The 14,010-nt window shown below is 43.9% G+C and overlaps 1 protein-coding gene across 1 annotated transcript; it reads left to right on the top strand.

Annotated features, from left to right (window-relative positions):
* Positions 1 to 4,772: 4,772 nt before the first annotated feature.
* On the top strand, positions 4,773 to 5,561 carry LOC123037609. The gene has a single exon (XM_044459243.1). It carries the CDS (start codon positions 4,773 to 4,775, stop codon positions 5,559 to 5,561), a length of 789 nt encoding a protein of 262 aa, XP_044315178.1.
* Positions 5,562 to 14,010: the final 8,449 nt, after the last annotated feature.

Raw genomic sequence — 14,010 nt, 5'->3', positions numbered from 1 at the left:
AAGGAGGATAGCACAACAACCAAGCTTCGCGTAGTTTTCAATGGATCGGCTTTAGCCTCATCCGGGTCGTCTCTTAATGATGTCCTTATGGCTGGGCCCGTTATACAGCCAAGGCTGTTTAACATTTTGATAAAATTTCGTACTTATCAGGTGGCCCTGACTGGAGACATTTGCAAGATGTATCGGTGCGTAAGGGTGAGTGAACCCGATAACTACTTGCAATGCATTTTATGGCGAGACGAACCGGACAAAGAGCTCGAAGTTTACAAACTGGATACAGTGACCTACGGAAGCAAGCCTGCCTCATTCCTTTCCGTTCGAACAATGCACCAGCTGGCCATTGACGAGAGGGATTCCTTCCCTGCTGGCTCAGTTGCTCTGCAACAAGATTTCTATGTCGATGATTTCATCTCCGGTGGAAGCTCTGTTGGTGAGGCTATTGAGAAAAAGCGACAGACCACTGAAATACTTGCTCGAGGTGACTTCAAGTTACGAAAGTGGTGCACCAGCCACCCCGAGGTTTTAAAGGATGTGTCAGATGATGACAAGGAGAAGTATTTTAAGTTCGGCGATGGCAGCGATATAACCAAAACTCTTGGTCTTGCATGGGATCCGGCAACAGACGAGCTGCTGTTTTCTTTATCGTCTCTAGATCCGGGCTCCAAGGCCTGCAGACGATCTGTTCTGGCCACCTTTGCTCGTTTCTATGACCCGCTAGGCCTTCTTGGTCCAGTAATCACAAAGGGCAAGCTGTTTCTTCAACAACTCTGCAAGGATAAATTGGATTGGGATGAAAGTTTGCCCTTGGCCCGTAACACCTACTGGATTGAAATGTGCATCAGTTTTCAGAGCGTCCAACGCATATCATTCCCAAGATTTTTACTTCTTTCAAAAACTGATGTTGAAAATTTTGAAAAAAAATGAAGACCCCCACCTTGATGACAACGCCAAAATCCGAAGAAAATCACCTCGATATTCGGTATTTTAATCAAAGGCATACCTCATTGAATTCGTTACAAAATTTTCAACAAAGTGTCATTTACAGAAACAAAAAATATCAGTTGAAAAAAAATTTGAAAAAATGAAGACCCCCACCTTGATGACAACGCCAAAATCCGAAGAAAATCACCTCGATTTTCGGTATTTTAATCAAAACCCTGGGAAATAGTGGTCGAATGTTGTAATGGCATACCTCGTTGAATTCGTTACAAGATTTCCAACAAAGTGTCATTTACAGAAAAAAACAATATCATTTGAACAAATTTTTGGAAAAATATGATGACCCCCACCCTAATAACAACGCCAAAATCCGAAGAAAATCACCTCAATTTTCGGTATTTTAATCAAAACCCTGGAAAATAGTGGTCAAATGTTGGAATGGCATACCTCGTCGATTTTGTTACAAAATTTCCAACAAAGCGGCATTAAAAAAAATAAAATATCATTTAAAATTTGTTTTTGAAAATAAAACCATGACCCCCACCCTTAAGAGAAGGCCCAAATCCGGAGAAAATCACATCGATTTTTCGGTTTTTAATCAAAACCCTGAAAAAAAGAGGTCGGATGTTGGAATTGCATACCTCGTTGAATTCGTTGCAAAATTTCCAACAAAGTGTCATTTGAACCAAAATTTTTGAAAAAAATGTTGACCCTCTCTGTTGAGCGCAGCGGCAAACGACTCCAACTAAAGAGAGAATCAGAATCACTCATTTCTAAGCGGCTCCCCTTATCTCTCTATTAATTGGACTACTCAGTCTGTGCCCGCCTCTCAACACCTACGGTCCGTTGCCAGAGAAAATAAAGTGCGGTTTTTGAAGTGCAAAGCCAAATCGGTGTACAATAGCTTAAAGCGCCTGGATATTTCGCTAGCTAAAGACGCGATTTGCCTGTTTGGGTCCGCGGAGTTGACAGTTCGGCTAGAACTTCTTGAGCATACTCAAGCCTCCTTCAGGCTTGCCCACAATGCGCTGGAGGAGCTAGACTATTCGGAAATCGGCAGTGAGCTTAGCGACAATTTTGAAATGCTCATGGTAACGGTCAAGTCACGGCTAAGGCTGCAACTTGACAACTGTCAGCTTCGAATGCCAACATCTTCCACTATGCACCTTGATCCCAGCCTGGATCAGTCAACTGTCATGGTTGATCGAGGGCATAGAACTCGCCTGCCCGAAGTAAAACTGCCTACATTCTCCAGTGAATACACCGAATACTCTGACTTCCTCTCCATATTTACCTCGGTGTTAGATAAGGACCCCTACTTGGCTGACATAGAAAAGCTTCAACATTTGCGGTCATGCTTAGCTGGAGCTGCGCTGGAGTCGGTTCGATCATTAGAAATATCTGGTGCCAATTATCGTGCGGCACTAGAAATCCTAAATAAGCGCTTTAATAATAAACGGCTTGTTTTCCAGGCACACATCAGTGAAATTCTTGGGCTCAAGAGGCTCGAGTCTGCGTCTTCTGTGGCATTGCGGCATTTTTCGGACAAAATTATTGGGCATATGCGAGCGCTTCAGGCCTTGGGAGATTTAAAACAAATCTCAGGCTGCATGGTTGCATACATGATTGTTCAAAAATTGGATGCAGCAACCCAAGCTAACTGGGAGGAAGGTTTGTCAACGGATAGGATTCCAATCGAGGAGGATTTGCTCTCGTACCTTGAAGGGCAATGCCAGAAACTGGAGAGCGTTCAGCATGCCTTGGCTTCCAACATGGCCCATGACCATTCAGCTCCAAGGCCTGCCAGACGGACGTTACTTGGTGCCCAGGTCAGCCAGACTAGCTGCGCTTTTTGTGATACTCCTGGTCATGGAATATACTCCTGTAGCTCCTTCGCCGGTCTGTCTCCTAGTCTACGGCAAAGAGAAATAAAAAGACTTTCCTTGTACTTCAATTGCCTAAAGAAGGGGGACCACACTCGAACGTGCAACTCCGGCCATTGCCCCACATGCGGTGGAAAACTCCACACGCTGCTCCATCTACGTCCTGATGTTCCTGCTAAAGGAGGATAGCACAACAACCAAGCTTCGCGTAGTTTTCAATGGATCGGCTTTAGCCTCATCCGGGTCGTCTCTTAATGATGTCCTTATGGCTGGGCCCGTTATACAGCCAAGGCTGTTTAACATTTTGATAAAATTTCGTACTTATCAGGTGGCCCTGACTGGAGACATTTGCAAGATGTATCGGTGCGTAAGGGTGAGTGAACCCGATAACTACTTGCAATGCATTTTATGGCGAGACGAACCGGACAAAGAGCTCGAAGTTTACAAACTGGATACAGTGACCTACGGAAGCAAGCCTGCCTCATTCCTTTCCGTTCGAACAATGCACCAGCTGGCCATTGACGAGAGGGATTCCTTCCCTGCTGGCTCAGTTGCTCTGCAACAAGATTTCTATGTCGATGATTTCATCTCCGGTGGAAGCTCTGTTGGTGAGGCTATTGAGAAAAAGCGACAGACCACTGAAATACTTGCTCGAGGTGACTTCAAGTTACGAAAGTGGTGCACCAGCCACCCCGAGGTTTTAAAGGATGTGTCAGATGATGACAAGGAGAAGTATTTTAAGTTCGGCGATGGCAGCGATATAACCAAAACTCTTGGTCTTGCATGGGATCCGGCAACAGACGAGCTGCTGTTTTCTTTATCGTCTCTAGATCCGGGCTCCAAGGCCTGCAGACGATCTGTTCTGGCCACCTTTGCTCGTTTCTATGACCCGCTAGGCCTTCTTGGTCCAGTAATCACAAAGGGCAAGCTGTTTCTTCAACAACTCTGCAAGGATAAATTGGATTGGGATGAAAGTTTGCCCTTGGCCCGTAACACCTACTGGATTGAAATGTGCATCAGTTTTCAGAGCGTCCAACGCATATCATTCCCAAGATTTTTACTTCTTTCAAAAACTGATGTTGAAATTCATGCTTTCTGCGATGCCAGCGAGGAAGCTTACGGGGCTTGCATATATGTGCTGTCTAGGGGCACTTCTCCAGCCAGCAGCCATCTCTTATGCTCCAAATCCCGAGTAGCGCCTCTCAAAACGTTATCTGTACCTAAGCTGGAGTTATGTGGCGCCCTGCTACTAGCCAAGCTGATGAATGAAGTTATGAAAATGGGTATGTTCAAAAGTCCTTTTCACTGCTGGTGTGATTCCTCTGTGGCGCTATCCTGGATCGGTAATGAGCCTTTCAAATTCAACCGAGTGCCTTCTATACAGGAATTGACTGCTAATATGGAATGGCATCATATTCCGACTGCACTGAATCTTGCCGACGTTTTGTCCAGGGGCTCTACTCCGGATCTACAGGCGCTTTCTGAGATCTGGTTTCATGGTCCACCAGTCTTACTTGGTGGTCGCAAGGATTGGCCTACGCGTCTGCATTATGGCGATCCGAACCTCGAGTTACGTAAACAGGTGCTGATGGTCAAGTCTCCTCACATTGATGTTACCGTTAGATCCAAGTATGGCAACTCGTTCCCTTCCATGCAGCGCGTGTTCGCGTACATTTACAAATTTGCTCACCGCTTGTGGCATCGTGGTCTCGAGGTATCTGATGTGCAACGTGGGACATATATGATCTGGCGAGGCGTCCAATTGGCTCATTTATGGGAAGATATAAAGGAGCTTTGTTCAAATAGCATTGTTAAGAAATCAAGTTCAATTGCTTCGCTCGAGTTGGTGGACGCCTCGAAAATTCAACACTTGCGTATGAGGCTCGCCATCCTATAATAGTTCCACGTCGTCACCCACTCACCTTAGCGCTCATCATGCACTTCCATAAGATGAATCTGCATGCAAGCATCCGACTACAATACTGGCCTATTGGAGGACTGCGAACGGTCTCAAATGTAGTGAAAGGCTGTGTGGAGTGCTTCCGGGCCAGGCCCAAATTTATGGAACCAATCATGGCTAATCTTCCGAAGGAACGTTTGGAGTGCGTACGGGCCTTTGCTGTTTCTGGCGTCGACTATTGTGGACCTTTCTTTTACAAATCAGAAGTTCGCACCAGGTATCCCATCAAGTGCTACGTATCCGTGTTCATCTGGTTTACAAGCAAGGCTGTGCACTTAGAGCTTGTCAAGGATCTAACAACTGCTTCGTTTTTAAGTGCTTTGAAAAGATTCATTTCTACACGTGGAAAGCCTAGTCAAATTTGGTCGGACAATGCTACCAAATTTGTAGGAGCAAAAAATGAGTTGACGGATTTTAAGCGGCTGCTGCTTAGCGATTCTCATATGCAGTCTGTTCATCAAGCTTGCTTGGCGGAGGGAATCGACTGGCCTCGCTCACCACACTTTGGCGGATTGTGGGAGGCAGCAGTCAAGACGGCCAAACACCATTTCTACCGCTCTGTTGGCCGCCAAACGCCTAGTTTTGATGAGCTTCGCACTTTGGTTTGTCAGATTGCGTCAATCATTAATTCTCGCCCCTTGCTATCCATTTCAGAGAATCCAGATGATCTTGATGTTTTGACTCCTGCCCACCTACTTTTTGGTGGCCCTTCTACTACTATCATTGAGCCCGATCCAACCAAGCTCAACTACAACTCTTGGATGGCTGGCAGCGTGTAACATACCTGCAGCAAAAATCACCTCGATTTTCGGTATTTTTGGAATGGCATACCTCGTCGAATTCGTTACAAAATTCCCAACAAAGTGTCATTTACAGAAAAAAATATCATTTGAACAAGTTTTTTTTGAAAAAAATGATGACCTACCCCTTATGACAACGCCAAAATCCGAAGAAAATCACCTCGATTTTTGTTATTTTAATTAAAACCCTAGGAAATAGTGGTCGAATGTTGGAATGGCATACCTCCTTGAATTCGTTAAAAATTTTCAAAAAATAGTGTCATTTACAGAAAAAATATCATTTGAACAAATTTTTGTAAAAAAAATGATGACCCCCACCTTAATGACAACGCCAAAATCCGAAGAAAATCACCTCGATTTTCGGTATTTTAATCAAAACCCTGGGAAAAGTGGTCGAATGTTGGAATGGCATACCTCGTTGAATTCGTTACAAATTTTCCAACAAAGTGTCATTTACAGAAAAAAATTAAAAAAAAAAAAGAAGACCCCCACCTTAATGACAACGCCAAAATCCGAAGAAAATCACCTCGATTTTCGGTATTTTAATCAAAACCCTGGGAAATAGTGGTCGAATGTTGGAATGGCATACCTCGTCGAATTCGTTACAAAATTCCCAACAAAGTGGCATTTACAGAAAAAAATATCATTTGAACAAGTTTAAAATAAGCCCCTAAAGAAATACGAAGTGCACCCCATTTACAATCTTCAGTTCCCGCTGCACCGCAGAATTACAGTTGAGGAACCGCACAAACGCAATGGCCCGGTACAATGTGTGAACTGCCAAGTATATGGCCATACAAGGTCATACTGTAAACTGCGCCCGGTGTGTGTAGTTTGTGGAGATCTTCATGACTCCGCACACTGCCCAGCGAGCAAAGAAGACTGCAACTCGAAAAAGTGCGGCAACTGCGGTGGCAATCACACTGCTAACTACAGAGGCTGCCCAGTTTATAAGGAGCTGAAAAGTCGCATCCACCAGAGAGGAACTGCCGCCCGCACCCAAAATAAACAGATGACATCTTCCAGATCAAATCCTGAAGTCTTCTTCTCGACTGCAGCCAGATCCTTACTAGGACCCTTAAACTCTGATAAAAATGTGACTTACGCAAGCGCTTTAAAATCAGGACTGGCCAATCCTGTCTCAAAAAGCTCATTTCTGCAATCAGCATACCAAGAACCGAACACGGCTCAGCAGCAACAATTCCTGGAGCAGTCAAAAAGCAACTTCGAAGATATGATATACAGCCTGCAGCAAAGCCTTACGGAGTTTATGTCGTTTATGCGCACAACTATGCAAGATTTAATGCGAAACCAAAATCTATTGATTTAAATGCTGGTTTCACAACAATCCAAATAATGACTTCCCTAAGGATATCTACGTGGAACGCTAACGGCGTCTCACAGCATAAACTTGAGTTAGCTCAATTCCTACTCGACAACCATATCGACGTAATGCTGCTTTCAGAAACACACCTTACAAACAAATACAATTTTCAACTACGAGGTTATTCATTTTACGGAACAAATCATCCAGATGGTAAAGCACATGGTGGGACTGGAATTCTAATCAGAAGCCGTATTAAGCACCACTATCATAACAAATTTGCTAAAAATTACCTACAGGCCACATCTATAAATATACAATCAAATACTGGCAACCAACTTACACTAGCCGCCGTATACTGCCCCTTTCGCTTCACCATAGCTGAAGATGAGTTTATGCAGTTTTTCAACTCACTAGGAGACCACTTCATAGCAGCAGGGGACTACAACGCCAAGCACACACACTGGGGATCACGTCTCGTGACTCCAAAAGGAAAACAACTCTATAATGCAGTTATAAAAGCCAAGAACAAGCTAAACTATGTTTCCCCTGGCAGACCGACATACTGGCCAGCAGACCCAAGGAAACTACCCGATCTAATAGACTTTGCAATTACCAAAAACATTCCTAAAAATCTGATAAGCGCCGAATGCCTATCGGATCTTTCATCGGATCACTCGCCTGTCGTGTTTATTCTACTCCGACATCCAGGCGCATTGGAGCAATCGTTTAAATTGACATCACAGAAAACCAATTGGGTTAAGTACAAGAAATACGTTAGCTTACACATTGAGCTAAGTCCTCATCTCAACGATGAAGCAAACGTAGACAGATTTGTTAATACACTAGAGTCTGTACTCGTCTCTGCAGCTCGAGTTTCAACACCCCAAGCTACAAGTACGCAAAGCAACCAAAAGAAGACAAATCTACAAATAGAACAGCTCGTCCTCGAAAAGCGACGCTTACGTCGAGAGTGGCAAATCCACAGATCGCCATCTGCTAGACAAAGCTTAAAATATGCCTCACGTCAACTCACAAAAGCTTTATGGCAAGAAGACGCACATGTCCACCGACGCTACATAGAGCAATTGTCAACATCTAGTACAAAACACTCAATATGGAGAGCTCACCCTACTCTAAGCTCACCGAAAGTAACCGTGATGCCTATAAGAAATCCCACAGGCGGCTGGGCGCGTAGCGATGCAGACAGAGCCAGCACGTTTGCCAACCACCTTAAAAATGTCTTCCAACCAAATCCTGCCACTAGTGCGTTCACCTTGCCGACTTTATCAGATGAGCCTCAGCTTCAACATGAACCAATTGAGTTCCGCCCAAACGAAACATCATCAAAAATAAGCTGAATCCGAAAAAATACCCGGGCTGCGACTTCATAACTCCCAAAATGATCATTGAGCTCCCATATTGCGCCGTTTGCACTATCACCCAGCTTTTTAATGCCATTGCAAAACTTGGCCACTTTCCAGTGAGATGGAAAAAGTCGATTATAATAATGATAGCAAAGCCGGGAAAAGACCACACAATTCCCACGTCGTATAGACCTATAAGCTTACTCTCATGCTTATCTAAACTCTTTGAAAAATGCGTATTGACTCGGATAAACACATACCTAAGAATCCAGGAAGGAATTCCGTCACATCAATTTGGGTTTCGTGAAAAGCACGGAACAATTGAGCAAGACAACCGGATAACATCAGAAATTCGGAACGCGTTCGAAAAACGAGAGTACTGTACTGCCATATTTTTAGATGTCTCTCAAGCATTTGATAGAGTTTGGCTTGAAGGTCTAATGTACAAGATCAAGACAATGCTCCCCTACAACACCCATAAGCTTTTAGAGTCTTACCTCTACGACAGAAAATTTGCTGTTCGATGCAACACTGCTATAACTGACGATTTCACTATTGAAGCTGGAGTTCCTCAAGGAAGAGTGCTCGGGCCAACATTATATGTCCTCTATACAGCAGACATCCCAACAAGCACACGACTAACAACATCTACGTTTGCTGATGATACACCCATTCTCTGCCGCTCAAAATGCGCGATGCAAGCAACTGCGCAGCTAGCTCTTCTCATCTGGTCGATGTTGAAAAGTGGCTATCAGATTGGCGAATTAAAGTGAGCGAACAAAAATGCAAGCACGTTACGTTCACCCTGAACAGGCAAAACTGCCCGCCGCTTATGTTAAACCATACTCTACTCCCGCAAGCAAACGAAGTGACATATCTAGGAGTACACCTCGACAGAAGACTCACATGGCGCCGGCACATTGAAGCCAAAAGAACACACCTAAAGCTAAAAGCCAGTAGCCTTCATTGGCTTATCAACGCCCGGTCTCCCCTTAGTCTTGAATATAAGGACCTGCTGTATAACTCGGTACTAAAACCTATATGGATGTACGGCTCCCAGTTATGGGGGAATGCCAGCGATAGCAATATTGACATAGCGAGCTCAGTCGAAGATCTTGAGAACTATAACCGGGGCACCGTGGTACGTTCGCAACGAAAACATACATCGCGACTTAAACATTCAACCAGTCAAAGATGTGATCGCAAAACAGTAGGAAAAGTACTTTACCAAGCTATCGTTCACCCTAACCACCTGGCGAAAGGTCTTACAAGGTTGATCAACCAATTACGCCTCCGTCGCAATGACTTACCCACCCAGCGACCGACTTGAGGCACGCGCAACCAGAATCCAGTCTTATTATATTGTTAGTTAAATTTTAATGTTAAGATTCGTAAACTTATTGTTAGTCTCAAAATTAAGAGAAGATTCAATAAATAAAAGCCAAATTAAATACAAAAAAAAAAAAAAATGAAAAAAATGATGACCCCACCTTAATGACAACACCAAAATTCGAAGAAAATCACCTCGATATTCGGTATTTTAATCAAAACGCTGGGAAATAGTGGTCGAATGATGAAATGGCATACCTCGTTGAATTCGTTACAAAATTTCCAACAAAGTGGCATTTACAGAAAAAAAGTTCCATTTGAAAAATTTTTTTGAAAAAAAAACAATACCCCCACCTTTATGACCACCTTTTATTTCCAACAAAGTGGCATTTACAAAAATAAAATAAACTTTTTCGAAAAAAAACCATGACCCCCACCCTTATGACAAGGCCCAAATCCTGAGAAAATCACATCGATTTTTCAGGTTTTTAATCAAAACCCTGGGAAATAGTGGTCGGTGTTGGAATGGCATACCTCCTTGAATTTGTTACCAAATTTCCAACAAAGTGGCATTTACAGAAAAAAAATATCGTTTGAACAAAATTTTTTTAAAAAAATGTAGTTTTTCTCCTTTATAACAACGCCAAAATCCGAAGAAAATCACCTCGATTTTCGGTATTCTAATCAAAACCATGGGAAATAGTGGTCGAATGTTGGAATGGCATACCTCGTTGAATTCGTTACAAAATTTCCAACAAAGTGTCATTTACAGACAAAAAATATAATTTTAACAAATTTTTGGAAAAAAAAGATGACCCCTACCCTTATGACAACGCCAAAATCCGAAGAAAATCACCTCGATTTTCGGTATTTTAATCAAAACCCTGGGAAATAGTGGTCAAATGTTGGAATGGCATACCTCGTTGAATTCGTTACAAAATTTCCAACAAAGTAACATTTACAGAAAAAAAGTTCCATTTGAAAAATTTATTTGAAAAAAAACTGAAAATTAACACTGTTTTTTATTAAACGCGAAACTTGTGACTGCAGGGAAGAATTTATTTTTTGGCGACGAGGCGACGAAAGGGAGTTTGCTCAATGATGTTCATATAACAACTAACTTTTAATTTCAATATATAAACGCTTAAGCCTAACTTAACGAAGGTGGCGAGAGACGGGGCGAATTCGCGAGAGCGATTAAATCTTTATTGCGCTCCCGCTTACACTGTTCAACAAATTAAAGAACGCAAAGTGCGCGAACACCGCCCCCTCTGAAGGACCGCCGTCTGGGGCCTGGAGTTGAGAACGGCCTCCACGCTGGTGAGGAGAGTTCCGAGCAGTCAGGATGTCTTCGCCGACCGTCCGAAGGAACAGGTGCTTTGCAGACTTCACACCTGCCTCCCAAAGTCCGCCGAAGTGAGGTGCTCTGGCGGTATGAACGCAAACTTGCATCCTTTTCTTGATGCGAATGTTAAGATACCGCCCCCTGCTCTTCCAGACGGGCCCGGAACTCTCTCATGTGGCGATCGGCTCCGACGAAGTTCGTCGCGTTGTTGCACCACACCTTCTCCGGAATCCCGCGTCGACTCACGAACCTTTGGAATGCCAACAAAATCGCATCAGTGGTGAGGTCAGACACTAACTCTAAGTGGACCGCTTTGGACGCAAAACATACAAACAATGCCACGTATGATTTGGCTTACCACGGATACGATACGTAGTGTTAAATGGGACACAAAAATAAACACCACAGATATTAAAAGGGCGGAGAGCTCGAAGTCTGTCTGATGGCAAGTTCCCCATGATTTGCGGCTTGCACCGAAAGCAACGAATGCAAGAACGAACTGTTCTGCGGCAAACTTCCTACGGATTAACCAACCATATCTTTTCTCGCAACAGACTTACAAGAGCTCGAGGGCCAGCATCACAATTTGTAACGTGCAGGTAGGACACGTACGTTTTAACAAATTGTGAGCCTTTCGACAACAACAACGGGAATTTGGCTTCGTACGGGATAGGAGCATTCAATAACCGACCCCCAACTCGCAGCAATGTCGCGGAACACCAATCTATTTTTTTCTCCTGGAGAAAAGGGCTTAGTTTTTGTATATTCGTTGCTACCGGTTTATTTTTCCGAATTTTACCTATGTCGTCACTGAACTCGTGAGATTGGATCAATCCACTATTTTCTCGAACGCAAAATTCAGCTTTCTTGGTGTTATACTTTTTCCAAAGGGCTGCGACACTTTTTTACACCTTTGAATAAACCGTAAGACCCACACGAAAACCCTTAGAAGCCTTATGTGCGACGACAAGGATTCTATTTTCTAAAGCACATAATTGGGCTCTGGAATTACCACAAGCGCCAATGCTGATTTGCGTAATTCCATCGACACGACATCAGCAGGTACTTCGAAGTGTCGATTTACAGGCCAATCTTTTTCTGCATCGAGCAAAAACGACGGCCCAGCGAACCAAATGGAAGCTGTAAGTTCCTCAACGTTACATCCCCGTGACACGATGTCCGCTGGGTTTACTTTTGTGGGAACATGTCTTCAGTTTGCTTTTTCCGACCACTCTTGAATCTCCGCAACTCGGTTTGAGACAAAAACTGACAACGACGAAGGATGCGTTTTGATCCAATGCAAAGTGATCTCCGAATCCGTCCAGGGGAACACTTTTGTAATCGGAAAATTAAGCAATGGTCTTACACCATTATAAAGATCCGCAAGAAGGTGAGCTGCGCACAACTCAAGGCGAGGCAAAGTTTTCGTCTTGAGGGGAGCTTCTTTGGATTTTGCTGTCAATAAAGATACTTTTAAACCTTCAGCGGTACTAGGCGAACGTAGATGCACGCTCCATATGCTCGCATGGAAGCGTCAGCGAAACCATGTATTTCTGCCGGGACTTTGGCGTCTGTATGAACGAATCGCGATACCATTGATCTTGGGCAGCTGCAACAGCGTTCTCTTGAAAGCTTCCCAAGATGTCTGCAGTTGAATCGGCAGCGACTCGTCCCAGTCTAACTTTCGAAGCCACAGTTCCTGCAACAACATTTTTGCCCTAGTCACTAGAGGACACAATAGGCCAAGCGGATCGAAAAGTCGGGCAGTCACGGACAGTATGTTTCGTTTTGTCGCACGAAGATCCAGGAAAGAGTCATCCAACCGAAATTGAAAGTAATCTTTACCCGGCAACCAAACCACGCCAAGGGTTTTAGTTACGTCTGAGTCTGCCGTTAGCGGCATGAAAACCACTTTGCCAATTCAAATCCTGCCTCTTGCAATACCTGAGAAACTTCGTCTCGAAGGCTTAACAGGTCCTCATCGCCAGATAGGGTGCTGGCGAAGTTCCATAAGTCCCGGTGTTCAGCTTGAAGATTTTTAGAGACTCAGATGGATCTCGTCTCCACACTATGAGCTGAAAGTTTCGGTCAGCTTCGTCAACCATTACTTGACGATACATCTTTTTTACGTCTGCTGCGAGCGCAAACTTGTGCAGTCTGAACCGAAGCAGGGTCGAATACAGCTCCTCTTGAATGGTGGGGCCAACCATCAAGATGTCATTCAACGCGACCTGCGTCGATGTACGGCTCGAGGCGTCGAATACCACTCTCAACTTTGTCGAGGTGCTTTGAGGTCGCAGCACGCATTGGTGCGGAATGAAATAGTGCGAACTGTCTGGAATTTTATTGTTATTGGAAGACATGTAGCCCATGGCTTCATATTCTTCCATGAATTCCAGATACATCTTTTTTAAAGAAGGATCTTTGAATAATTTTCTTTCAAGCGACAAAAATCTACGTTTCGTAACTTCATATGATGAACCAAGAGTGTTTGGGTCAGATTTGAACGGCAGACGAACCGAAAATCTCCCGGACGACAATCTTTGAGTATTTTTCTCAAAGTGTTGCTCACAAAGTTGCTGCTCAGTAGTATGGACCTTGGCCTTGGGCGGCAAGAGCTCTACAGACCAAAATTTCTGCAGGGTTGTGTCTATTGACTCCAACACTTCCTCCTGGCAGCTGAGATGTACCAACTTTTCAGCATTTCTTATTTTTTCTGAGGCACATCTCCCTGACACTATCCAGCCGAGAACTGTTTTCTGCAAAATGGGAAACTCAGGCCCTTGCTTTATCTTGCCGACTAACAATAGTTCAAAGAACGAGTCTGCGCCTATAAGCATGTCTATTTTTTGGGGCTTGAAAAATAATGGATCTGCCAATTGAATATTTTCAGGCACATTCCAGCCGCAGGTGTTCACCGTTTGATCCGGATGATAACCAGAAATATTTTTTTAAAATGTAAAATTCGGACAATTGACTGCTACCCACTCGCGACTTTACTAACGTGTGTATTTTCTTGGTTGCTTGAGCATTAGTTCCACCAATGCCCCGCAAGCTCAAACA

The sequence above is a fragment of the Drosophila rhopaloa genome, unplaced genomic scaffold (assembly GCF_018152115.1).
Source record: "Drosophila rhopaloa isolate 14029-0021.01 unplaced genomic scaffold, ASM1815211v1 contig_184, whole genome shotgun sequence".
Lineage (NCBI taxonomy): Eukaryota > Metazoa > Arthropoda > Insecta > Diptera > Drosophilidae > Drosophila > Drosophila rhopaloa.
Note: the sequence above shows the minus strand (reverse complement) of the source record. Positions and strands in the feature narration are given on the sequence as shown.